Consider the following 27,405-nt stretch of genomic DNA (forward strand, 5'->3'; position numbering starts at 1 on the left):
CAGAGTTCTTCCAATTGTGTGTTAGCCCACAGATTTAGTTGATTCCACACAAGAGATAATTTTGGTCTAAGCTATAACTCAATTGGTTCATGATGGCTCTTCTTATTTAATTATTTGACAAAACATTTATTAGCCTACTTATAGAAACTATCCTTCCATGAAAATGGGTGAAACTACTATATTAGCTTCAGTCAATTTAATACATCCCATACAAGACACAGCCATACTGGCCAGTATTTTAACAATTCACCCCAAGGTAAATAAATGTCCCTGAGTAATTGGTGAAGTATTCATATACATTGCTGCCACTTGTGCCCCAAAATGTGTAACAAATACCTGTATTCTTTTCACTCACAGCATCGGGTTCACACTATTCTGACGGCAGACCTAGTCATTGTGATGAAGAGAGGAAATATTTTAGAGTATGACACTCCAGAAAGCCTCTTGGCTCGGGAAGATGGAGTATTTGCTTCTTTTGTTCGTGCAGACATGTGAAGGGATGTCATAAAACGCTAACACTTGTTTAAAATAACATGGTCATAACCTACTCCATGGATCATCAGCTTGGCCTTTGCACAATGTTATCATAAACTTTTACACATTTTTATAAAACTTACTTTATGTTATAGAGCTTTGTGACTAGTAACAATGTCGCTTTACCGATGAATATTGTATTTCCTCTAGTGACTTTTTCCTAGTTTTTGTTTTAACTGCCTAATATGTTCATTACTAATGTTTTCTAATGATTAAGCCACTTTACCTTTAAAGCTGTATAAAAACATGTAAGCTGTTTTAAGTGTTAAAATATCTCTCAGGCATAGAAGTTACAATGAATATTCAGTATTATTTTACTCATTTTGTAAGACTATATTTTCCTTTTTTGTTGATGTCCCCAGATGTTACTGGAAGAGAATAAAAGGACAAGTTTTCTAAACAGCTAGAAAATGAAACGTTCAAATTCATTGTCCACCATGTGAGAATATTTTCTGTATTCATTAACATTAGAAACACTGGTGTTTCCTTTAGCAGTCTTTTTTGTTTTTTTATCTAAATGGAATCCTGTCACCAAGAAATTATCACATTTATAGAAGCTCCGTAAAGCCAAAGCCTCCACTAAGAAGCTCATGAAAGGAGTTTGAATATTTGAAAAATTATACTCAAGTTGCCATGTTTCTCTGTCTAGTAAGGAGAGCATTAGTAAGATATCAGGCATCGTGTGCCTTTTTCAGACTGAAGTTCAGAATAATTAGGTCCAATCCTTCAGTGGCAGGCCAGCAAAAGCTTTCTATGGTTCAATTCATATTAGACATGGTTATGATCCTGAGCCGTAAACTTTCACATTATTCAAGATTCAGGAAAATACATAGGCCTTACTTGAACAGGAGATAAATGTGCTTCAGTCCAGTGATGTCACACATGTATCTATTTGCTCCTGCTCTAATTTAATGTGTATGTAGAAATTATATCAAAAATGTTTTCTCATTATAATGTGCATGTTAAAAGTGCATTAAAATTGAAGGGATATTGATCTTATGTTTTCTTAAATGTAAATTAATAAATTCTAAAATACTAGAAGTTACCTTCACTATCATGCTAGCAGCCAAAGCTTTCTACTACAATTCTGTGCCCATCTAGTATATCCTTGATTGTCATATGAAGATCTCATGCATTGTACAATTTTGAAGAATTATGATTGATTGCAAAGGAGAGCTTATGCTCCTTTCCCTTAGTTCTTGTGTTCAGTATATTGTACCATGTATCCACTCTTGGAAAATCTGTAATACTTGTCTATCCCAAATAAGTGGGCATTTACCTGAATATAGAGGCTTGATGTTTACCTAAAATAAGTTCCACAAGATGGACAAAAGTATTCCCTGATATTTAGCTTAAAATGTCACCATTTTTGCTATATATAAAACTTAATTTGGAGAAAAATCCTCTTATTGTTTCCAGAAAGGTAAGCAGAACAGAATCAGTAACTATTAATTTGATCTTGAAAATACTTTCTAAGATTTCCACCAATCTCTTCAAAGTATTTCTGGTGTGCAATGTTTTACAAGGCTGAATTTACATTATGCTTGTTATACTTCATTTTCACTGAGAAATGGGGATTTAGCCATAGAAATAATCCCTCATGCCATTTGTAAATTATACTGCATACAAGTAACGTCAGCAGACACATATCTAATTACACAAAACTGAGAAACATATTTTCCATTCTTTCGTCATAGTATTAGCAGGTCCCTTTATAAGTGTTAATCACCTAAATCGGCTAAGTATTTATTTACAAGACTAAATTGAATAAAGTCAGGGATGATTTTTTAAATTGTTTAATCATTTACTATGTCATATGTATGTATGATCAACTGAATATAGAAATTACTCATCTTGAAATAACTTTTTACTAAGCAGGTTTATATCTATAAAAGGCCAGCCTTAACCAAATCAAATTTTATAATTTTTAATTCCTTAATATTTATTAAAAGCAATAAATTTACAAAACTTTGTATGAAAATAACAAGGCTACTGATATCATTGAGAGAGAAGGATTCTCTTAAAGGACTGTATGTCCTCTATTTTTATGCTACTACTTATGACCAATTTAAAAGTTAATTTAGGTCTAGATTAGATACCAGAAGACCCTTCTAAGTAATTCATACTTGAGATCTGGGACCATGTCTCATTTGTCTTTGTGTCCTTGGCATGTAACACAAGGACCTAGCCCCAGAAGACTCTAATAGACATAGTTAATTATCCATTGATTATTTTCACAACTAGTCATTTACCTAGAACTATGAGTTATTCTCTTCACTTTCTATATTGTGTTTATCCTACTGTGAAAAATATATTGGCTTGATATTATATAATAAATTACTCTTTTGTTTTCTTGATTAAAGAGGATGATTATTCTCTCACTTATGATGCCATTGGCTATCAACCAGGACTGATCAATAGCTATAAGTCAGCAGCCATTGCTGAGACACTACCTACCCTGCTTTGACAATTTTGTTTCACATTTGCCACAGTCATGCACATCAATCATTTTATATATAGGCTTCATGGAAATTTTCATTAAGTGCAACAGCTATATCAATAAATTTTATTACAGCTCTAATTAAATAGCTGGATGTCTAGACTTCCCCCCAAGGTTTATCAATCAGTTCTATGGTTGTCTTCCAATTGATCTTTTATCCCTTATATTGTACTACATTCTTTGGAGTTCTGTGATCTATAGTGCTATGCTAATTCATTTATTGACCCATTATCCAAAGTTAAATGCCATCTTCTAGTCTTAGCCTCATAGCATAAGACACAGTAGCATGAGGATATACCCTGTCACTTACATTTAATTTTTTCTTTAGTAACTACACATCATTTATGACAGCTTTTCTCAAGTATTAGATTCACCTGTCTCAAACTACCATGAAAGGGCAGATTCTTTATTTCTAGCAAGTGCCTCCAGATGAGTTTCATAGTTAGCCAAGTTTAGGAATCACTGATCTGCCAAAGTTACCACCCTGGTTTCTCTTTATTATGCATAATACAGAACCATAAAATACTGAAGGTGACATTCACAGGCTTCCTATCCCTCCTGACATCACCTTATCTTGAATTGCTAAAACAAGCCTCTCAATGTCATTGAATAAACTGTCTTAATTCCAGTGTAAAGGACACATGATTAAATGAACTGGATCTTAACTGAGAAGATATAAACAGGGACTCTGAATGCTATTTTGTTTTCTGGTTTAATCAGAAATAATGTGATCTAGGGGAAATGTTTTCACAAAGATGCAAAGTTTTCTTTTTTCCACATTTGAATTAGCTATTGAATCAGTTGCACATTATTCTACTGAATTTGAATTCATATTTCCAAATGACCATAGTATGTAAATGTGACCAGTTTGGTAGGTTCCATATTGATGGTTCATGATATGGGAAGAAGGTAAATATTATCTGTGATGATTATTTACCCTTTCCACCTTCTCATTTTTTTTTCTGCAAGCATTGTCATCATCAATATATTCATCTATATCTATTACATAGTGTTAAAATTATTTCCTTTTATGTGGGCAGTAGCAAATTTCCCTTAGCTATTAACACTATGGACACCTATTCCCTCTTTCCAAATTGACAGTGATCAAGGGATCCATCATTGGCTACATTAATTGGCTGTAAGGAGAATGCCCTCTGTGACTTGAGTGCCACCAACCATTGAAGACCATCTCTAATTATACACTACATATTAATGACAAAGAGCTTTGTTTTCAGACCATTATTTCTATCACTTAATCTTCCCACTACATCAAAAGATTCTTTGGTTATATACAGCAACAGTACAACATTGCTTAATGTTGATTTATTCCCTTTTTTCTTTTAGAAAGGACTACAGTATATACTATTTATACAGAAGATCAGTTATTATTAAGTGAAAGGCTGTTGACCTTTAATATATTGGAGCCAGATGGATTCAGACCAGCTCTTCCATATCTAGATATTTTGCTCTTTGGCTCAGAGTAGTTGGGGCTTTATTCCAACACTAACTAAGCAAAAATCAATTTTAAAAAATTCTTAATCTCTTTCTTTCAGATATCCAAATGTTCACCAACTCTTTGTAGGCAAAAACAGAATCCTCAACTGTTTAAATCCATCAAAGGATACTGCTAGCCCTCTTTCACAGGTTACAATCTATCCTCCGTCCCTCAGTACATGTGTGTGACCCCCCCACACACACACATACATGCATGTACATATTCACATTTTATCTTCACTTGCTGCCTTAAAGAAAAGTATTGTGTTATGAATTTCATATAACATATTAATGCAATGCATAAAGATGACAAACACAGGCCCTTAGAATGGGTGGCAGAAAGAGAAAGATTCTTGCAATCACAATTATCTGTAAGTGTGTCTTCTAGACTTAATGTCACCTTAGGAAGAAATTTCAGTTCTAAGTAGATCATCAAATGTATTTCCAGTAATATGAGGTCCAACCTATTAGTTTTTAGGATAACAACAGCAACTCATTGCTGGGCTACAGTTTTTAGTTCAATAAGGGGATGGTAATAGTTGTCCAGAAAGGTGGCTGTTTCCCTACTACGGGATGCTGCATGAAAATCAACTTCAGTTACTTCATCTTGATTGATAATTTGTTGAATATTTGCTATGTGTTCTCTTTGAGTAATAAAGTGTGATCAAGGAGGTTGGCGAGGTAGTAAAAAGCTTTAAGTACATTAAGAATAATATAAAATCTGAAATAATGATCTTAAATGTACTTATTTTACAGTTAAGAACATTGAAGTCAAGATTCAAATGAATTACCCCCAAATCATTCATTTAAAGTCTGTCTGGCTCCAGAGATAACCACTGTAAACACCAGGGGAAGGGACTGGAAGGATGGGAGTGATATTGAAAGGGTACATCTGGACTGTAATCTAGAAGAAGAAGAATTATCAGGTCTCAGGACAAGACTGGGTCCACTCCCTCAATTCCATCTCTCTGTCTCAGGCTTCTCTACTTCCTTCTGTCCTCTGCCATTCAATCCCTCTGTCCACTTCTTTGTCATCTTGCAAGAAGCCTTTATGAACCTCTCAGGTGAAATCTTCTGCTTGGGACTACAGCTAATTGTCTCCAATTCTCAGATGGTCGATTTCAAAGTATCAAGCAAGGAATCTAATCTGTCCAGCTCATCTTTTTGTCTTAGGCGTGAGGGGGACAACTTTGCATTACTTCACTTTCGGTCAGGGATCGACCTCTGGCCTTAAAAGCTGTGGCCAGATAGTATGTGCCAATTGGAAGCAATGTCTTATACTGAGGAAAACTTAACACAGCCTGGAGAGTGACATGAAAGCAAGAATACAAACCCAAATCTCAACTAGTAGTTCCAGAAAAAGAGTGATGAGACTGGGCTGGCTACTGGTTATTTTCCTTTAGGGGGAAAAATGAGAGGGAGGTTGACGATTTTTCAATCACATGAGCACTAAATTGGGCTGGTTGACTAAACTCCTTGGACCTTCTTCACAAGTTTCCACACCCTACCTTTGCTCCAGAGAGAGGGAAAGTCCAAAGAAGGATGTAAAACAGGAAAACACAACAGAATCTCCTGCCATATGTAATTATCTCAAAAATATTGACTTTTTAAGCCCAAGTTTTATTTCCCTGTGGGAATGACTGCATAACACACAGCCTGTGAGACACTTTCTCACAAACACCCATTCAAAACAAACAGTAACACCCACCGAGAATTGCACTATCCCAACCATCTTAGGACCTCCGATGCATACAGCAATGACAAGCATACTTTAGAGAGGCACCAATCTCTCCCAGTGACCTTATCACTCTCAGAAATTTACAAATGCCAAGCAATAGCCCATACACTGGATCGTCAGTGACTTTGGCAAACAGGAAAGAGAAGGTAGCAAAAATAAGTGATCTAGGGTGACAAGATTTCACCTGAAAATAGGAGTTTCTCTTCTTTGTTCCCACTTGACAATTTCTAGCATATATTAAATGCACTAAAACTATATTGGAAGCATAGATATCAAGGCTTTTGGCCAGAAATGTAGGAAAAATTTAGCAAGCCTAATATTTCATGGCAAATTCTTGGCTGATAATAATAATGTTTTAATAAAACTTATCTACATGTGCCAATAAAGCTTAGAGATGACATAATAATTTATGATCTAGATATCAGATCATCTCTTTAACGTTTAGTGCCATCTTATATCAAACAACATGAGAGAAACAAAAATCACTGGGGAACAGAAGAAAGAAGCAATGTGAAATAAATTCAGACATCAGTAGAGTGCATATTGCAGAAACCATCTCACTAAAAATTTGATGAAAGGATAATGATGGCTAATATATATTGACCAGATATGATGTGAGCCTCAGAAGTATAATCCCATTTGATCTTGTCAAAATTCTATGAGGTAAGCATTATTATCCCCATTTTTTTCATTGACATTCAGAGTGTAACTTGCCCAAGTTTTAATGGAACTGAGATGTAAATTGAGGCCATCCGACTTCAAGAACTACACTTGTAGCCATGTGCTATATTAGAATAATGATAAGTTAGTGAGTGAATTAACTTCTCTTGTGAATAAATTATTTATATGGTATCTACACTAATAAAAGAGAAAAATGGTAATTGGCATACGGCACTACCCTTTTCATTGGCTAATCAGGGCTATATGCAAATTAACTGCCAACTAAGATTGGCAGTTAACTGCCAACAAGATGGTGGTTAATTTGCATATGTAGGCACAATGCAGGGAGGCGAAAGGGAAAGCAGGAAGAAGCCCCCTGCCACTGACAGTGATCGGAAACCCAGCGGGGAGCTAAGAGCTGGGGGGCAGGGCAAAGGCAGCCCTGGGGCAGCCTTTGCCCTGCCCCCCAGCCATGATCGGAGAATCAGGCGCCTTTGCCGCCCTGGCCAGTGATAGCAGGAAGTAGGGGTGGAGCCAGCGATGGGAGCTGGGCACGGTCGAAGCTGGCAGTCCCAGGAGCTAGGGGTCCCTTGCCTGGGCCTAAAGCGAAGCCCACGATCGCGGGGCTGCTGCAGCTGCAGGTCCCCACGGCCCGGGCCGGACGCCTCAGCCAGAGGCGTTAGGCCTGGGCAGGGGCGGAGTCTGCAACCGCAGGGAGCTGGGGGTCCCCTGCCCAGGCCTGACCCCTCTGCCAGAGGCCTCAGGCCTGGTCAAGGGGCCGATCCGGTGATTGGTGATCGGAGGGTGATGAGGGTCAACTCCTCTGGCCGAGGCATCAGGCCTGGGCGGGGGGCTGGGGGTCCCCTGCCCAGGCCTGATGCCTGGGCCAGAGGCATCAGGCCTGGGTGGGGGGCGGAGCCGGGGTTTGGGGGGATATGATGGTCCCCTTGCCCAGGCCTGAAGTCTGGGTCAGAGGCATCAGGCTTGGGCGGGGGGTGGAGCAAGTGATCAGAGGGAGATGGGGGTCCCCTGCCCAGGCATGATTCCTGGGCCAGAGGCCTCAGGCCTGGGCAGGGGTCAGAGCCAGTGATCAGGGGGAGATGGGAATCCCCTGTCCAAGCCTGACACCTCTGGTGGAGGCGTCAGGCCTGGGCAAGGGGCCGATCAGGCGATCGGAGGGTGATGGGGGTCAACGCCTGAGGGCTCCCAGTATGTGAGAGGGGGCAGGCTGGGCTGAGGGACACTCCCCCCCACACACACACCCAGTGCACGAATTTCGTGCACCGGGCCCCTAGTGTGTACATAATAAAGAATAATTGTATGAGTCTCAGAAGACAGAAAAAAATAATTCATTTGAAACATAGTGTTGAAGGAGATCTCTACAGATACCCTGGACTGCCAGAAAGACGAAAATGGGTCTTAAGGTAAATTAAGCCCGAAACATCTCTGGAAGCAAAAAAGGACAAAACTGAAGTGGAAGCTGTCCTACTTCAGGTGTATCATGAGAGGGCAGGGTTTTTGGAAAAGGGAATAATGCTGGTGAAAATAGAAGGCAGCAGGAAAATAGGAAGAACAAATGTGATATGGATTGACTGTGTAAAAGAAGCCATAGGCATGAGTCTACAGGAGCTGAGCAGGGCTGTTGAAGGCAGGCTATTGTGGACACAATAATTCATAGGGTCGCCAGGAGTTGGAGCCAAATCAACAGCTGTAACACCTATACATGTGAGTTTATGTAAAATATACTGAAAAAGGAACTGACCAGGAATTAAACTTAAGTTCTAGTCTTGGTTCTATCATATATTGTATGTAAGGCCTTGGATTTATTATTTATTTCATTTCTCACCTACAAAAAAAGGGGAAAAAGGCATGATAATAATAATCCTACCGGCCTCATTGAGTTTTTGTGAATTTCAAATTAAATTATGGTGAAAGGATGTTATTATTTAAAAATATTCTGCCAATCCAGTGTGGCTCAGTGAGTGTCAACCTATGAACCAAGAGGTCACAGTTCAATTCCAACTCAGGCCACATGCCTGGGCTGTGGGCTCAATCCCCAGTTGGGGGTGTGTAGGAGGCAGCCAATCAATAATTCTCTCTCATCATTGATGTTTCTATTTCTCTTTCCCTCTCCCTTGCTCTCTGAAATCAAAAAAAATATATATTTTTAAAAATTAGCCCTGACCGGTTTGGCTCAGTGGCTGGAGCGTCGGCCTGTGGACTGAAGAGTCCCAGGTTCAATTCCGGTCAGGGCATGCGCCTTGGTTGTGGGCACATCCCCAGTGGGGGGTGTGTAGGAGGCAGCTAATTGATGTTTTTCTCTCATGGATGTTTCTGACTCTCTATCCCTCACCCTTCCTCTCTGTAAAAAATAAATAAAATATATTTTTTAAAAATCACATTCTGATATAAAATATTAGTATTGTCAAACCACTACATATACCACACATTAATAGCATGATAGGAGATTTTCTTAAAGTCAGAAATAAGTTATTTTGCTCTTGAAATATTTTTTGTATGATTCCAACTTTACAATGGTGAAATAATATATTCAAGCTGAGATAATATATAATTTTTTCCAGGATATTGATATCCCTGGGGTTCTGGAAAGAGCAAATGCAAAATCAGTCCATCTATTTGGGTACAACCTACCTCTCCTGGGGAGGAAAGTGAGTAAGATTAACTCGCATTCAAAATTAAAACCACATGAGAGAATGAACCATCACAATTGGAATTAAGAGACACAACAAATAAAAATATTAGCACAAGAACTAGAAATAATAAAACAGTCTAGAAGAGATTTTAAAATATGTGTTTGTCAATAAGCATGTAAAAGTGTCCTCTACATCATTCTTCAATCAGGAATGCAAATAAAATACTAACTACCCACTACAACTACAAAAACTGACAATACCAAGTGCTGGTGAAGTTGGAACTCTCACACACTGCTGAAGTGGGTGTAATAGGCACCAACAGGGAGGAAAACTGGCAGTTTCTACCAACACTGTGTGTCTGCCTCTACCAGGACTTAGCAATTACATTCCTGGGCATGTATCCAAGAGAAATGAGTGCCTAAGTCCATAAAAACTTGTACAGAAATGTTCATAGCAGCTTAATTTGTAATAGTAAAAAAACAACACAATCAAAATGCCTATCAGTGGGAGGATGGATAAATAAATGATGGCTCATTCGCACAATGAAATACTACTCCTGAAATATAAAACAACCTGGCCAAATCTCACGGATGCTATGTTGACTCAAAGAAGGAAACACTGAAGAGTACCTACTGTATGATTCCATGCATTCAGAGCTCAATGACAAGCAAACAAACTGATGATGAAATAAGTCATTATAAAGTTAGCTAGCTCTGGTAAGGAACAATTACAGTCTGAAAAGGGCCAGGAGGAAATATTCTAGGGTGATAGACATGGTCTATATCTTGATCTGTGATTTGTGTGGTAGTTATAGACACAGGTTTTTTTAAAAGGTGGGGGAAAGAGCAAATTTATTTAAAATCACCAAAAGAACTTCTAGAAAGTAAAAAGTTATTAAAATTAAAAAGTCAATGGGCAGATTAAACAGCAATTAAATTTAGATGATGAGAGAATTCTTTTCATTGGAAACAGATTAGAATGTACCTAGAGTACAGAGCAGAACAAGCTGATAGAAAGTATGAAAAAGTATTAGAAATAAAATAAGGAGGGTAGTATTAGAAGGTCTGAAATAGAGATCCCAGAGGGGCAAACTAGAATGAAGAAGATTCAAAGAAAAAAGAGTTACTCCTAAAAAATGTCAGACTCTGATGATTTCAAAATTATTGCATTTTCAAGGAGTAAGCTAATCCATAGTCTATTTAAAGTATTCTAATCCATAGAAAAAGAATATGCATCAATTCTTTTCACAAAGACTCATTTATCCAAAAACAGGCAAAGATAATACAGAAAAAATGATACAAACCAATCTCACTTATAAATATTTATGCAAAAATCTGCAATCTGAGCAAAAGAAATCCAGCATTATATGAAAATAATAATTCACCATGACCAAATGGAGTTCATCTCATAAATGTAACAGTTAAACAAAATCAAGTGACTTAATTCACCATATTAAATTGGCTAAGGAAGAAGAAAAAAAAGATCATTTTGATATATGCTAAAAAGGCATTTTATGTAATTCATCATCCATCATTGATTTACAAAGCATAGAAAAGTAGGAAAAGAACACTACCTTAAAACAATAACTATGTAAACTACATCTGGAAGCATCTTCTCAAAATCACTAAGAAGAAAAGCATGCTCATTCTACCCTTATTATTTACTATTGATCCCAAAACACTAATAAACTCATGCTAAATGTTTTTAAAATAACAATGAATTAATTGAATACAAGTTAAAGAAGTTGTGACAAAGCTATAATTGTTTTAGAAGATATTATGTTTTAAGTGTTATTGGCCTGTACTAAAATTTTTACATACTCACCTCATTTAATCTACACAACTCTGAGAGTTGTGTCTCCATTTTACAGATTTAGAAATTGAGGCTCAGAGTGATGAAATATTTTGTTCAAAACCACTAACCAATTAAATGGTGGAACCTGTCATTGATCACACATCTTTCTGACTCTAAAACTCTATGAACTTGAACAAAAGGTCATACATATCTCATGCATCATTTATGCTACCTCAATTTAAAAAAAAAATAGGTTCAAATGCATAATAAAATTCTGTAGTTTTACAGAGAGGAGATAATTTTATTACCCCATTTATTCATAACATAAATGAGGTAAATTGACATTTAAAATTAGCAACAAATATCAAATATTTAATTCTAGTATGAACTTGTTTAGAAAAATGACCTTGTGAAAGCTTTTCTGGCACAGATAATTTTTACCTAAAGGAAAATCCAAGTCATTTAACAGCCCCCTCCCGCTCCCTCCCCCCCCCCCCCAAAAAAAAAAATCTCTGGCAAATAATCATCGGGGCCAAGACCAAAGAGTCTAAATATCACTTTAAAACTTCCAACCTCTATAATCCCTTCTGCAACTGGCATTTTTGAAAGGTAGCAATAAGGAGTTACCCTACAGAGAGTTCTGGAAAATGTTCGTTTCTCTTTCCAAGCACCGCATGAGTCATTGATTTTTCAAAACATAGTGACGTGAAAGCCTAGCAATAGATTAGACGTTGTTGGGAACTGCTCTAAGAGCTTCAGAAAAACTTGTGAAGAGGTCCTATAGCAAGACGGATCCCAGGCTCATGAGAACTTGCCTTTCTTTGGCACAAGAATATCAATGCATAATTTCAAGGAAAAATTAACAATGACCACTGATATTCCTCATTTTCTCTTGGAAAAGACCCTATAGCTTTACTTGGTACTAGCATTTTTACCCTACGGACAGAAAATAATTACGATGGGTATTCTCTGCTTGACTGAAGGAACCACTTTTCTCTTGGATTCACGCTTTTACAGTAAAACAGACTTGTTGATTTCCTGGGTCCTTATTTTTATGACCCGTATCTTGGCTGGCTCTGGTTCAGTCCCCAGTGTATTGATTCGATTACAGAGTTGAGGAGATGCCAGTACAAGTGTTGGTTAGCACTCTGAAGGTTGGTGAGATATCAAAAATAATATACCTATAAAGTGATAATTGTTTTCTTAGTCTTAGATGAGGAAAGAGAGTTAAATTATAAATGAGTCTGTGACTCTATATCTTCCCACCTCCACACACAGCTCTGAGATCTTGTTGAACATCACCAAGCCAAAACCTGCCCTAATGTGTGAATAAGAACTGACATTTTTAAAAGTACTTAGCACAGTCTAATCTCTATCCTAAGCTAAGTGCTTATGGATTGTATCATTGTGTACTCATAACAATCCTATGAGCTCCTTACACCTGAGTGGGCAAGAGAAACTCCAGGGAGAATTTTTAAATGTGCTTCATTTTATTAGAAGTGTATATACTTTCTCTTTAAAGATATTTTGATGTTGGGGCCAAAGATTTTATATCTTACTAGAAGCCCGGTGCACGAAATTCATGCATGAGTAGGGCCCCTAGGCCTGGCCAATGATCAGGACCAATTGGGGCCTTCAGGCTGCTGGCCTGGGCCTCCCTTTCCCAGCTTCTGGTTGCCAGCTAGGGCCTTCCTTCATTCTGCACCGCCCCCTGGTGGTCAGCGCACATCACAGCGATCGATCGGTCTCCCAGTCGAACTCCCAAGGGGACAATTTACATATTAGGCTTTTATATATTTATATAGAGTAGAGGCCCGGTGCACGGAATTGGTGCACTCGGGTGGGGGGGGGGTTCCTTAGCCCGGCCTGTGCCCTCTCACAGTCCAGGAGCCCTTGGTGGATGTCCAACTGATGGCTTAGGCCCACTCCCCATGGGAGAGGCTCCTGCCACCACCACTGCACTTGCCAGCAGTGAGCCCGGCTCAGGGCTTCTGGCTGTGTGGCGTTCCTCCTGTGGGAGCACACTGACCACTAGGGGCAGCTCCTGCATTGAGCATCTGCCCCCTGGTGGTCAGTGCCTATCATAGCGATCATTTGTTCCATTGCTTGGTCAATTTGCATATTATCTTTTTATTATGTAGGATTCTATCCTTGCTCGATAAAAGTCTGAGAGGCAGAAAATAATGCTGCAGGGTGTTTCTCATGTAACTAGACCATAGATTAACAATCATTCCTTTGAGATATTTTTCAGTAAGAAAAACACAGAATTTGGGATCAGATGTTTTGACTTTGTTGGAACTTTTCACCTACATGGGATTTTATTTAAGTAAGTCATTTAGCTATACTCTGATTGACTCATATGTAAAATGAAGAAAATAACTGAACATACAGCTGTCTCGAGGATTAGGTCAATGTTCTTCATAGCCTAATATATGAAGACCCTCCATCGTCATTCACTGGGTAAAAGTGAATACACTTCCCACTTTTCCTATCTCATCCCCTGCTTTCCCTCTTCTCCATTGGACATATTGCACTTGTAATTGTTCTTCAAACACACCAAGCTATTTTCTATCTCAAAGTTTTTACTTGCCCTTGAGCTGCCTAAAGCACATTTTCCTTAGTTCATCACCTGGTTCATTCTTTTTTCCAAATGTCACCTTTTATTTTTTTTTTTACCTTTATTGTTGAAAGTATTACATATGTCCCCCTGTCCTCCCCCATTGACTTCTTCTGGCCCACTCCCACCCTCACCCCCTACCCAAAGGCCTTCACCACCCAAATGTCACCTTTTAAAAGAGGTCTTTTCTCAACTCTCTGGAACGTTGCTGATCTCTGGCCCCAGTTACTTTCAATCCTTGGCCTGCCTTGTTCTCTTTATCAATCTTGACACCATTGATAATTACATAATGTATAAGTTGTCTAGTTGGTTGCTAACAAATGGCTTCCTTTCCAATAATGCACTGTAGCGGGGACTTTGTTTTGTTCACTTAGGTGTTATTGTTATTAGTGTCCCCTTCCCGACTTTCTGATTCACCTGAGAGCAGGACTAATATTGAAGAATTGACCATGCAAACTCAATGGAGGTCTTTTTTCATGAATGGTTCTGATGGATAACTTTCAAAAATGGGGCTACCTAACTTAAGGGAGAGTGAGGCTTTTTGCACATAAATAGTTATATATCTCAAAAAGATATGTTCTCTGAGCTCATTGGAAAAGATAAGTTCGAAGAGTTATACTGTTATTCTCATTTCATGATAACGCCAAAAAAAAAGTGAGTTGATAACATGTTGTTTTGATTACTAGTTTATGTAACAGTTTTATTAAGCTGATTCCAAAGCAATATGTTCCAATATGTGGTTTATATGAGGACACTAATAAAGCAGCATACCAAGCAAATAGACCAACCTTTATTTGGGCTGTTAACATGAATCGCTTCCATTATCATTTTGAAGACTATCCAAATTCTTTCATCCATATAGCTCAGGAAACCCAAAACTTCAAAATTCACAAGTCAAGTCAAAGACAAGGTCACCGTATGTGAGGATTTCACCCTTTATCTCAAGGACTTTACTGGTTTGTATTTGGTAGTCACTGCAGCAGACAAGTGGGTAAAAGCATCTACCTTTCTCCAATTATTTGAAGGTAAGTCAAATTGTAGGTTTCTTTGGAGAATGAGGCTTTCAGAAACTTCTTTATCCACAAATAAAATGCTCATAAGGTCTAAAAGAAACCTAACAGATATTTACTTACAAGTGAACAGATATTCCTGAATTGCTTTCCAATTGCATAACTTCCTCTGGTATGCAACATAAACAGATTCTACCGGGATTCTTAAATATTCAAGAAAATCGTAAGATTTTAAATTTTAGCTCTGTTTTAAATTTATTACTGGTCTCCCCTAGAAGTAGTGCACAAATGAGTCTTCACTCCCAAAAGAACAATTAGGAAAATTATAGAACAGTTAAGAAAGTGCATGTATTCTAGTAGTTGACAGCAAAATAGTACTTAAATAAATCATTAAAATAAGCCTATGGGTTCTTAAGAGAGTAATTGATTTCCTCCACAAATTTTTCAGAGGAAAATTTAAATGTTCAGTACTGGACCATAATATAAGAGGAAGAGCCAAATGGGGAGAAACTAGAGATCAATCAATAATTAATATTTTTGAGCAGCTACTGTTTGTCCAGAAGGACCTTTGGGGGTTACAGGTATGTTTCCATTAAGTTCAAAATCAAGTTATAAAGAGAAACATAGCCAGCAAATGCCAAACAAGTTAACGTATTGCTGACCTGGAGTGGGTTAGGGGATTTGCTGAGGAAAGAGGGAGTGAATAATCTGAAGGGAGGAAAACAATGGGCTAAAGAGAGGTAATGAGGAAGGGCATATTTGCAGACAGGTAAGGCCATAGACTTCAAAGAGATCTCCAAACTTCAGGTTATCTGTGTGGACTGTAAGAAATGCTTGCAAAACCATGAGGGGAAGAGAAATGAGAAAATGCAAGAAAGAGAGAAACACCCTATTTGGAGTACTGTTGCTTCTTTCCTTCATTTGACAAGTATTTACTGAGGACCTACTTCTCAGACTTAGGAACAATTCCAGATACTGGGTGTGTGGTGATAACAACGAACAACTTGTGCTCATGCAGCTTCCACCCAGTGCGGAAAAACTAGTTAAAATAAAAACACATAAAGAGTTGGTTTTTAAAAAATGTTAGGAAGGGAATGGAAAAAGAAAAGAAAAAAGAAAACATATAATATTTTTATAATACACATTCATACCTTTTTTATATGGCTATTTGTTTTTAGGCATTCTATTGTCAAAATTTACTTCTTAATTTCTTAAAATTTGACCTTTATTTTGTATGTATTAGTGCCCTTATTCTTAATTAATGAACTTACATTACTGACTAATAAAAAGTATGGTATCGCTTGTCAGTTTAAAACAAGTCAAAATGACTTAAAATGGCATACTTGGAAGAATATATCTCATTAGGGGAAAATATTGAGTTCTGTGTATACATTATAGCTAAAGAACAGCATTTTCATAGAATTCAGATATAGATTTACTTGTTGCAAATCTCATAATTTTTTTTCAGCAGTTCATCTCTTCTCATTTCAATTTTCCTATTATATTTGTCGCCCCAATTAATATCCCATCACCTTTGACTTTCCCTTCCCAATATTGACTCTGTATATCATTCCTTTTGTATATATTTGTCTATTGTTCACTGACAATATCGGTGAGCAATATACAAATGTATTATCAGTGAGCAATAGAGAAATGTATATAAACATATATTTGTGTATATATTTATTCCTTCTCTAATCAATGCAGTAGTTTCTGTCTGCCAATCACAGTATTCTGGAGCCTCTGCTTCCTGATCAGTCCTCCTAAAGCAGTCCCTGTGTTTTCTTTAATCAAATTCTCTTTCTATGGCTTACCACTACCTACTAAAGATTGCCCAGGCTCTTTTATTCAGCATTTAAAGTTGTCTGCATTTTCTTTCAAGGTCCCAACATGCTTTTCAACCTTATCTTTCCATTCATTGATTCAAAAGGATTCTTTGAGCACCTCTGTAATTTGATCTGTGATTTGGCTTGTGATACAAAGATAAGCAAGTCACAGTCCTGCTCTTCAGCAGCCCTTAGTTTCATGGGTTTTTTGTGTGGCGGTGAAGGGACCAGTACTTGAGTAACCCATCATATGTTGAGAGTGGGGTGATGAAAACTGCCCAGGGAGGATTGGACTCAAAAAATACTGCTATTTTGCTGACCAGGCTTCATCAATGTTGACTAAATTAATTTGTTACTAAAACACGGACCACTCTTGTCAATACTCTAACTTTTTTTCATAATGTTTCCTCTCTTTAGAATGTCTTTTCTCTGCTTTTCTGTGTACCCCAAATATATCTGGTCTTTCAAAGACTAGATTAGATGCCAAATAATCCACAAAGTTTTCTCAGTCTCTTTAGTCTCAATAACTCTCATTTAAATTTTCACGGCATTTCTAATCACATCCTTGTTTGTATTAGAGTTTATTGTCAAGGTATTGTCTCCATTTTTTGTTGTTGTTGTTGTTAATTCTCACCCAAGGGTTTTTTCCATTGATTTCTTTTTTTAGAGATAGTGGAATGGGAGAGCAGTAGGAAAAAGGAGAGAGGCCAGGGACCAATGGAACGTGCAACCCAGGTAGGTGCCCTTGACAAGAAAATCGAACCCGAGACCCTTCAGTGCCAGGGCCAACGCTGTAACACTGAGCCACACCGGCCAGGTCTTACCTCTCTGTGCTATAAACTGTCTGCCTCCCTAAGAACAGAAACTATGATATATATAAACCTAACAAAAACCTTCACAAAATAGATGTTTAATGAATGTTAGCCGAGCTAAAATAAGAGGGCATATGTAGTACCAAATGCAATTGTAAAATAGAATGAGGGCATTAGCGATACAAACTGATCCCCACCCTCTTGCAGTAAAACTACCACATCGTTTACTGTAAAAATTAGCGACAGAAGAGAGGAGAGCTACCGCTGTCAGGCGAGGACCCTCGGGCTTGAAGGGGTTAAGCAGATCTGTCCATAAGAAGAAAAAATGTTCTTTGTTTGCCTTCATTAAAGACTCATTTTAGGTCTTTTGATAACTACATGAACGCACTGTTTATGCTCCATACACTTTCTGCCCTGGGTCTTGGAAAATACACGAAATTTCCAAGAATGAAAGTTTCCATTAAGACAAGTGCCAAGCCAGGAGGCTTGACCTGTGGAGGAAGCCATTTGTCTTTGCTGGCTCCTTTTCAGAAAGCTATAGAAACACATTTAATGCAAAACCTTTCTCCTGCACAGTTGCTCTGCTTAACCATTCAGACCATCGCGACAGGATGGGGAAACTGCAGCATTTCAGAGAGCAGCCACGTACTGAAGAAGGACCGTTTGAGTTTTAAAGTGCAGACAGCGGTCCCTGTTTGGGGTAAAATTTCTCATTGGAAGACACTCTGAGTGGTTTTTAAAAAATTATTATTGTTGCCGAAACCGGTTTGGCTCAGTGGATAGAGCGTCGGCTTGCTGACTGAAAGGTCCCAGGTTCGATTCCGGTCAAGGGCATGTACCTGGGTTGCGGGCACATCCCCAGTAGGGAGTGTGCAGGAGGCAGCTGATCGATGTTTCTCTCTCATCGATGTTTCTAACTCTCTATCTCTCTCCTTTCCTCTCTGTAAAAAATCAATAAAATGTATTTTAAAAAAATAGAAATAAATAAAAAATTATTATTGTTTCTTCTCCTTGGTGTGTGTGTGTGTGTGTGTGTGTGTGTGTGTGTGTGTAATTTCCCGAGAGCTAGATGATCTGGCTAGTGAAGAAATAGTTTGCTATGATGGTTTTCAGAACATCTTCCACCTGTATCCTTACTAGACGGAAATTTAATATCAATAAATGTGTGTGCTCAACAGCTTGAAAACCTCCAAAGACTACTTCTCTTATTTCTCTATCTGGTTTTATTCCATCTGAAGTAGTCCAGTTATTTACCAACTTTACAGAAAAAAAAAAAATCTCTCTTTACGTCAATGAACTTAGACTCAAAGTTCTCTCCCCTGAGCAGGGAGCCTTTTAAAGAAGAGCGTGTCAAGCTGGCGGCAGGGGTCAGAGCTACTGGAAAATGAGCTGGTGTACAGGTCCCGCCCTCCTACCTTTGCCCCTCCCTCTGGCCGGCTCCCTATCTTCCCCGGATGCGCCCCCCACTCCCACCCCCCGACCGCCCCACCACTTCTCCAGCCCCCACTCCACAACCTCGGCGGCCTCAGAGGTCTGGCGCGCGTCAAAGCCCGAACCGGGAGGCTGATTTGTGGAGCATCATCCCCGAGCTCCTCTCCCCACACTCCCCACCCCCAGCCCCTCCTCCGCCCACTGCGGAGGCCAAGGGAGTAGAGCCGAGCAGGGGGAGGGGAAGAGCTGCACACATCCCCCTTCCTCCAGTCCTTTCCGCGTTCAGATGCAATTGCACCTTTTATTATTTTAACTTTTCTTCCCAGGACGCGCGCCCCGGGACCTGTCCCTCCGGCATTCGCGATCCCGGCTCTGGCGCGCTGGGATGGGAGCGAGAGGGACCTGCCCACGGTCCGCCGGCGTCTGCGGGAAGGTGCCGCCGCCGCACCCGCTGTGCGGAGTCTGTAAGTGTCAGCGCTCCTCCCGGGGAGTGGACGGGGACCCCGGCTGTCTGCGTCCCCGCTAGAGATTTAAAATGCAGAAACACAGCAGAGGTTTGCAGTGTTGGATGGACTTTTCGGGGCACGCTTTTAACTCTCTCTGCGAGCCCGCGGGGCTATGTTCCGGGTTTTCCCTGCAGCTTGTATGTTTGCTTCCTTCGTTGCAAAGAAGTTTTCAATGTATAATATCCTGAGTCTCAACGGGGAGTATTTCTAAGTGCAACTCATACTTCTTTCAAGTTTAAAATACTTGTTCGTAATTTTCGCGTTCATGGCACGTCGCTTGTTATTTTGTCAAGTGACACTAGGCGTTATTTATACTGCGCAAGAGACCACGGCCTCTTCTTCGCCTACTTCTAAAAAGAACGAAAGAAGAATTTCCCCTCTCAGCTTTTTCTATTGCTCTATCATGTAAATTCTTTCGTAAATAGACCACGATGCCCATATGGCCTTAATTTTCGTTCTAGACGCCGCCACGTGCTTGCATGCTTGCGTTAATCTACAGACGCGGCAAATCGCCGAGATTCATCTTTGAGCCTGCTGCTTACAGCCTCCACGTTTTGCTTAAGTAAGACTATACCCATCCATGTTCAGAATGATACGGGCTATCGAAAGAGTTCTGCTTCGAACCAAATAATTTCTCTGGGATCCCAGAAGTGAAGCCCAAACTAACTCCGTGTTAAGATTAATAAAACCCTACCTTTAGCTTTGCCTGTCACCTCCAAGTGTATGGACAGAACCCTAAATGCAAGGACTGCAGAGGCGAGGAAGAGAGGGTGGGAGGGGAGGTTTTTAATCATCCTTTCCCTTTGCAGGAGGACAGGTCTCCAGGGAAGAGAGGCAGATCAGAGGCAGGTGGCTAGGCTGGCGATGGTGACAGGACCATGTTGGCCAGAAAGAGCATCATCCCGGAGGAGTATGTGCTGGCGCGCATCGCGGCGGAGAACCTGCGCAAGCCGCGCATCCGAGACCGCCTCGCCAAAGCCCGCTTCATCGCCAAGAGCGGGGCCTGCAACCTGGCGCACAAGAACATCCGCGAGCAGGGCCGGTTCCTTCAGGACATCTTCACTACCTTGGTCGACCTGAAATGGCGCCACACGCTGGTCATCTTTACCATGTCGTTCCTCTGCAGCTGGCTGCTCTTCGCCATCATGTGGTGGCTGGTGGCCTTTGCCCACGGGGACATCTATGCTTACATGGAGAAAAGCGGAATGGAGAAAAGTGGCTTGGACTCCGCTGTGTGTGTGACCAATGTCAGGTAAGAATGCGGTGGGATGAAGCAGGGGTCAAGAACAATATAGAAAAAAATAAATGAAACTGCTCTCTTATCACTCCAGTTTGTTGACAGTGAAATAAAGGATTTGCTTTAGTAACCTCAGAAGCTAATCTAACATATTAAAAATCTTTGTTTAATATAGCTTTATGGATGAGGCATCTCTGAAAATGTGAAGCTCCAATCCCATGGGCTAGCCTTGAAAATCCTAGGCCAGTTATTAAAAAATAGTTGTGGCTCAAAGGATTCTATAGAGTGCCTTACTAAAAAACAAAAAACAAGCACATATTTAGTTTTCAGTCTGAAAAAGCTGCTGTCCATATTTCCAGTGTTCACAAGTAGATATCTTTGATCAGGAAAAAATATTGTGCAAATGCTAGTAATATATTTCCATGACTTCTCTTACCCATGACATTTTCAGAAATGATGAGAAAAATGGGAAGACACTGGTGGAGAGGTGCCCTAGATTTGCAACCCATAAAATGAACTAAATAAATATAAGCCCATCTTTAACAAGAATATTTTAAATAGCTGATTGCTTGCATTGGATTCCAGAATGAAAAGTTATGCTAAGATTCAGGACTATAAGATATTAATTTTAAATGGAAATTAGTCCAAATTTTTCATGGAAGAGATTATGTAGAGGTGACCTCACGTTGTGGTTGTCTTCAAAAGTTTTAATAGGATAAGAACAAGACACTTTTTAGATTGCCTAACTTCTGCTTCTTCCTCTTATATCATAAGTACCTCAAAAATAAGTCCACTGAACTTGATTTCAGTGAATCTTCTCTCATATTTTCACATGGCCTAAGAACATTTAGTTGGGATGATTTGTCTCTTAATTTTTTCTGCTGTTGTTGGGAGATGGAAAGAGGTAATTTATATCGCTTTCAAAAAATGTTCATTCTGAAGCAAAACACTAGTAGTAACACTAGAAACTTTCCCAGGACACTTTATGAATGATATTTCTAATTCATATAATGCATCAAGCAAAGCAACTTGAGCAAGCACCATTCTGCCAGGAAACTGTAAAGAAAGAGACCTTTACTGACCCTGACTTCTTAGGAAACTAGCAAACCACTGCAAGAAGCAGAGACCTAGACCCTGAACTTGCCACCCTTCCATTTCCTGAGTGTCCGCAGTGCCAGCATGCCAAGGGGATTGTGCGCAGAGATCACATTCCACAGATTCCAGCTTGGATTATGAGGAAAGAAAACTATATGGAATTGATCCATTGCCTTTACCATTGAGTAGATATTTTCTTGTATTAAACTTGTCACAAATAAAAAGTAAAGGTAAAAAATGTAGGAGATCATCAGTACCCCAGATATAAAGGAAATAATGAAAATACTGTGTTTAACAGGTACCTTAAGTTAAATATCTTTATCTGTATTTCTCTTTAAGATATTTATTGGCATTTATGTTGGTGAATTATTTTCATATTAGGATACATTTTTAATAAATATGCAGTAGGCACTCATAAAAAGATAAAAAATAAAAATGATAAACCTTGACATATTTTATTTAAGAGATAAACATGTTGGCTTTTCCTCCAAAAAAAAAAAAAAAAAGAAGTCATTAAGCAATTGGGGGAATCATCAAAAGTGATGGCTTTTCAATGATTTTTTTTTTGAGAACTTTATAGAGCGCACTAATTGCTAGAAGCTCTTTTACCCTAGCTCCCATTTATCAACAAGATGTGTTTTGAAGCATGGCTATTCCCCTGATGCATTCCTGCTGCTGTGAATGTTAAGTATGAGAAATGGTGTCAAAAATACAGTGAGACAAAGTTGATTTTATCAGCATAATAATTTTAGCCTTTTAAGTTGCCTTTGTATCTAAAAAATTTTTTGACATCTTTAAGGTTACAAGTTTTATTTTAATGGTATGATGCTATTGATACTTTAATCTCAGCACACAGTTTAATCATAACAAACCATACATAATCACAAATTTTTACCCAAAATATAGAAACAGAAAAATTTCTATTCTCTCCCAAAGAGGGTTTAAAAGATGAGTAATAACATTTATAATTCTTTGCATTTCCTGTCTTTCATAAGCCCATTTTCTTACCATATCATCATAATTGGAAACAACTTATTGTGATGCATACTCACTGGTATGTCCAAATAACATTTTACCATTCCCGTTTTAGAATGGCTCACTTTCCCTTTCATGTGGGATAACTCTCTAACATGAGTCAGAAAATTAATCAACATATTTCCTCTATTATTCAACCTAACATCCTCTGTAGTAGAACAAACAAGCAGCTAAACACTTGCATCTCTTGAGGTTGTTTAGCATGACAGGTGTCCATACAAGGCTGGGTCTTGCACTATATAATGTTTAGAATTAAATTATTTCATAAAATAAGCAATAAACATTATTAGCCCCTGAATAGCCTCTCAAGCCACTATAACTAAACATTTAAAGATAATCAACATTAGGCTGCTCTTCAAAGTGTGTGAATATTATTAGAAATCAACATTGTGTCCATGCCCCTCCTCTGGGGTCCATTCTTATCTGTTGCCATCTATTTATTTATTTATTTATTTATTTATTTATTTATTTATTTATTTTAAATATATTTTTATTGATTTCGGAGAGGAAGGGAGAGGAAGAGAGTGATAAAAACATCAATGATGAGAGAGAATCACTGACTGGTTGCCTCCTGCACGCCCCACACTGGGTATCGAGCCAGCAACCTGGGCATGTGCCCTGACTGGGAATCAAACCGCAACCACTAAACCAGGCCAGCCAGGCTGTTACCATCTTTTTAGATCATATGATATATTTTGTGTACAACTAGTGGGAAAGGCAACTATTGTGGTTTTCCATGAATCTTTTTAGCAACAAAAAGGGTGAAAAGGGAAATAAATTTGCATGATCCTCCTAAAAGCTAGTAGAAAAAATCTGTGTATACTTGTTCCCACCTCATGATGTCCCACTAAAGTGCAGTGTGTATACACAGCTTTCAAACGCTTAAACATTTTGCTCACTCTTTGTGTGTGGCAGCAGCAGATAGATAATACTTTGACAGGAGGCTTATCTTCTATAAAATTAGAGAAGCTTGACATTGGAGTTGAGGGAAACACAGGGCTAACGTCATTTCTAATAGGAAGCTACAGCAGTAATGGATATGTAGTTAAGTGAATAAATTAATGACAAGAATAATGAAATGCAGTGCTTCTAACCAGGGGGATAAATCAGCATCACCTGAGAGCTTTTTTAGAGTCTTACCCAGGTCCACCCTAAACCTACCAAACCAGTGTGTAATTCATAGAGATACAGAAGAAATACCCAATTTGCAAAAGCTCCCCTAGAAAATCCTGACACTTGTTGACCCCTTCCCTTTGCCCTTTCAAAGCACTAGGCCAGCATTGAGGGGATTCAAGTTATTATTAATTTTGTGATCTTGTACAGTCATTTGCTCATCTCTGCTTCGAATTCTCCCTTTAATAGCTTTAGCGTTCTCAAGATCACTTACAGAACAAAATAAGAAAGTCAGTAAGAACACATTTTTCTTTCCAAATGGCGAAACATTCTTTTTAATTAAAAATAGTAGTTATTAAAATACCGGTATCTTACACCACTTTTTAGCACTGTGCTTCCTGTATATGAGGAACACACCCTAAGTGTTAGCTAGTGAATATGAGTCAAAGGTAGTGAGTGATAAGTACACTCACTACTCAGTACCTTCCTTATGACTCAAGTCACTTAAACACAGACATGCAATAAATAATAAACATCTGCCTGGCAGAAATTTTCACAAAGTAAACTATGCCTTTGTGAAAGTACATTATTTCACAAAGTAAAATATTCCTGCGAACATGTATTTCTATTATGTTAAAGCTTTCATACAAGTAGGCCGATTATTACATGACCTAGAAAACATTGTAGTATTGTACCCAAGAAGTCTGGAAGTAGATGTATGCAGAGAAGAGAGAAAACACAAGTGCTTGTGTTTAGAATTAGGCATTTGACAAGTTAAGTTGGCTCGTCTTTCCAAAGACATGTAATAGCCTTTGGCGGAAGAAGATGACAAATTCAGTTTGGACATTTCATCCTAGAAAAATAATGTTTTTGACATTGAAGGAAAAATGAGCCTGGTATGTTATTTCATTAGTCAAAACGTGATCTGATGGCATTACTTTCTGATATTATTTCTCACAGGTCCTTTGCCTCTGCTTTTCTCTTCTCCATTGAGGTGCAAGTGACAATTGGGTTTGGAGGGAGAATGATGACAGAGGAATGCCCTCTGGCCATCACAGTGTTGATTCTGCAGAATATCGTGGGTTTGATCATCAATGCGGTCATGCTGGGCTGCATTTTCATGAAAACAGCTCAGGCTCACAGGAGGGCAGAAACGTTGATATTCAGTCGCCATGCGGTGATTGCTGTCCGAAATGGCAAGCTGTGCTTCATGTTCCGCGTGGGCGACCTGAGGAAAAGCATGATCATTAGTGCCTCGGTGCGCATCCAGGTGGTCAAGAAAACAACCACCCCGGAAGGAGAGGTGGTGCCTATTCACCAACTCGACATTCCTGTGGATAACCCAATTGAGAGTAATAACATTTTTCTAGTGGCCCCTTTAATCATCTGCCACGTGATTGACAAGCGCAGCCCCTTGTATGATATCTCAGCTACTGACCTGGCCACCCAAGACCTGGAGGTCATAGTGATTCTAGAAGGAGTGGTTGAAACTACCGGCATTACCACGCAAGCAAGAACCTCCTACATCGCTGAGGAGATCCAGTGGGGCCATCGCTTCGTGTCTATTGTCACTGAGGAGGAGGGAGTGTATTCTGTGGATTACTCCAAATTTGGCAACACTGTGAAAGTAGCTGCCCCCAGGTGCAGTGCCCGAGAGCTGGATGAGAAGCCTTCCATCCTCATCCAGACTCTCCAGAAGAGCGAACTGTCCCATCAGAATTCTCTGAGGAAGCGCAATTCCATGAGGAGAAATAATTCCATGAGGAGGAACAACTCCATCCGGAGGAACAACTCGTCCCTCATCGTGCCAAAGGTGCAGTTCATGACTCCAGAAGGAAGCACACCAGAATCATGACAGCAAGACGGCCCCAAGGATGTCTTTGTAGCAAGTGTGGACGCTGTATGCAGGGCACTACCAGACTGTACATCCTAATGCACTAAATGATATTCATACTCAAACAACGGCACTTTATCAGTAAAACAGTAACGCACAAGGGGGAGGGTTCGTGGCTCACACTTGTTTCATACATGCAATATTTGCAGTGATACGCTTAAGGTATGTGTAGAGAATAGTACGCTCTCGTTTCCTCTCTGTCTGAAACACAATCACATTAATAGTAATGGACCTTGAATACGAAAGGTGGCCAAGGAAGGATTCTGCTGGAATGCTTAGTGGATGAACCCACGGGTCTCTCTGTTTCTATTGTTCACTCTGAAAGTACAAATAGAATAGGAGGGGGAGGGGAAACTAAAATTGTATTAACGTATTTTATATATCAACCAATATGTTGCCTTTGCCTTTCCCATGACACTGCACCTGGTGAAAACCACAAGGCAAAAACTGCTGAGCTCTATCTGTTCATCCACTTGGTCCTTCACAATGACCTCTGGAGATTTCCTGGTCCTCCTCATGGCTGCCTGTTGGTGGAACTGGGCAACAAGCTCAGGGGAAAAGCTAAGAACATCCCCCTCTCATTTCAGGACTGGATTCCCAACAATGATAGTCATTTCCTTCACCTTCTCACTTCTCCATAAGGGCCCCCACAGGGAAATGTTGTATTGAATATTTTATTAAAATGTTTTCTTTGTATTCACTGTGGTTTTGTAATTCCTCTTTCACAAAATTATCCCTGGTTAAATCTCAAGAAAAAATAATACATTTTTAGAGGCATGGGAAAGAGATATCATATAGTGATAACACCTCTGAGATACCTCTCTCTCCTCTTTCAATGTCCACAAATGAACTAAAAGAAATACAAAATAAAAAATCTGTATAAAAAGCTACTCAAGAGCTCAGTTTTCTGATGTTTACTCATGTGGAATACAGGAATTAAGAATAAACCCATAGCTTATTAGCCTAGTACTTTTTTCTGTGTCCCTCCTCTCTCTCTCTCTCTCTCTCTCTCTCTCTCATCTCTATCTCTATCTCTATCTCCTAGAGATTGTTGTCTTAAGAAAACTCTACTTTTTGTTTTATTTTTTTTCATTTCATCCCAAGTTTTAAAATGTTCTCTAGGCTTTCTATCTGAACCTGATGTGTCATAGAAATTCTGTAACTGTTTGAGTCTCCCACCTCCCCATCTTAAAACTACACATTACTTCCCAGAAAGATCTAAATCAGGCTTGGCATATATAAATTTAGCTTTACCTCAATTGCTAATGTTAGATTTCCTATCAAACCTCTATTAAATCATCTTTAGCTCCTGCATCTTCCAGGGAGGGGGAGGAGCACAGAGCAAAGCACTAGGCTAATAAGCTATGGGTTTATTCTTAATTCCTGCATTCCACATGAGTAAACATCAGAAAACTGAGCTCTTGAGTAGCTTTTTATACAGGTTTTTAATTTTTT

The 27,405-nt window shown here is 39.1% G+C and overlaps 2 protein-coding genes across 2 annotated transcripts in view; both read left to right on the forward strand.

The window, feature by feature from the left end:
- Nucleotides 1-1,584, forward strand: part of ABCC9 (ATP binding cassette subfamily C member 9) — a 116,070-nt gene extending 114,486 nt beyond the window's left edge. The window contains exon 41 of the mRNA XM_081082744.1: nt 358-1,584. Coding sequence (XP_080938870.1) covers nt 358-495 — 138 coding nt within the window. The 3' untranslated portion in view covers nt 496-1,584. The remainder of the gene's footprint in view (nt 1-357) is intronic.
- An 18,870-nt stretch (nt 1,585-20,454) lies between these two features.
- KCNJ8 (potassium inwardly rectifying channel subfamily J member 8) lies at nt 20,455-26,639 on the forward strand (the record flags this gene model as incomplete). The annotated part of the gene is made up of 2 exons (XM_081083845.1): nt 20,455-20,828; nt 25,017-26,639. The coding sequence occupies 2 exons, from the start codon at nt 20,455-20,457 to the stop codon at nt 25,909-25,911; spliced, it is 1,269 nt and encodes a 422-aa protein (XP_080939971.1). The 3' UTR covers nt 25,912-26,639.
- Between the last annotated feature and the right edge of the window lie 766 nt (nt 26,640-27,405).

Source organism: Myotis nattereri (assembly GCF_964212035.1).
Source record: "Myotis nattereri genome assembly, chromosome: 2".
Taxonomy (NCBI): Eukaryota; Metazoa; Chordata; class Mammalia; order Chiroptera; family Vespertilionidae; genus Myotis; species Myotis nattereri.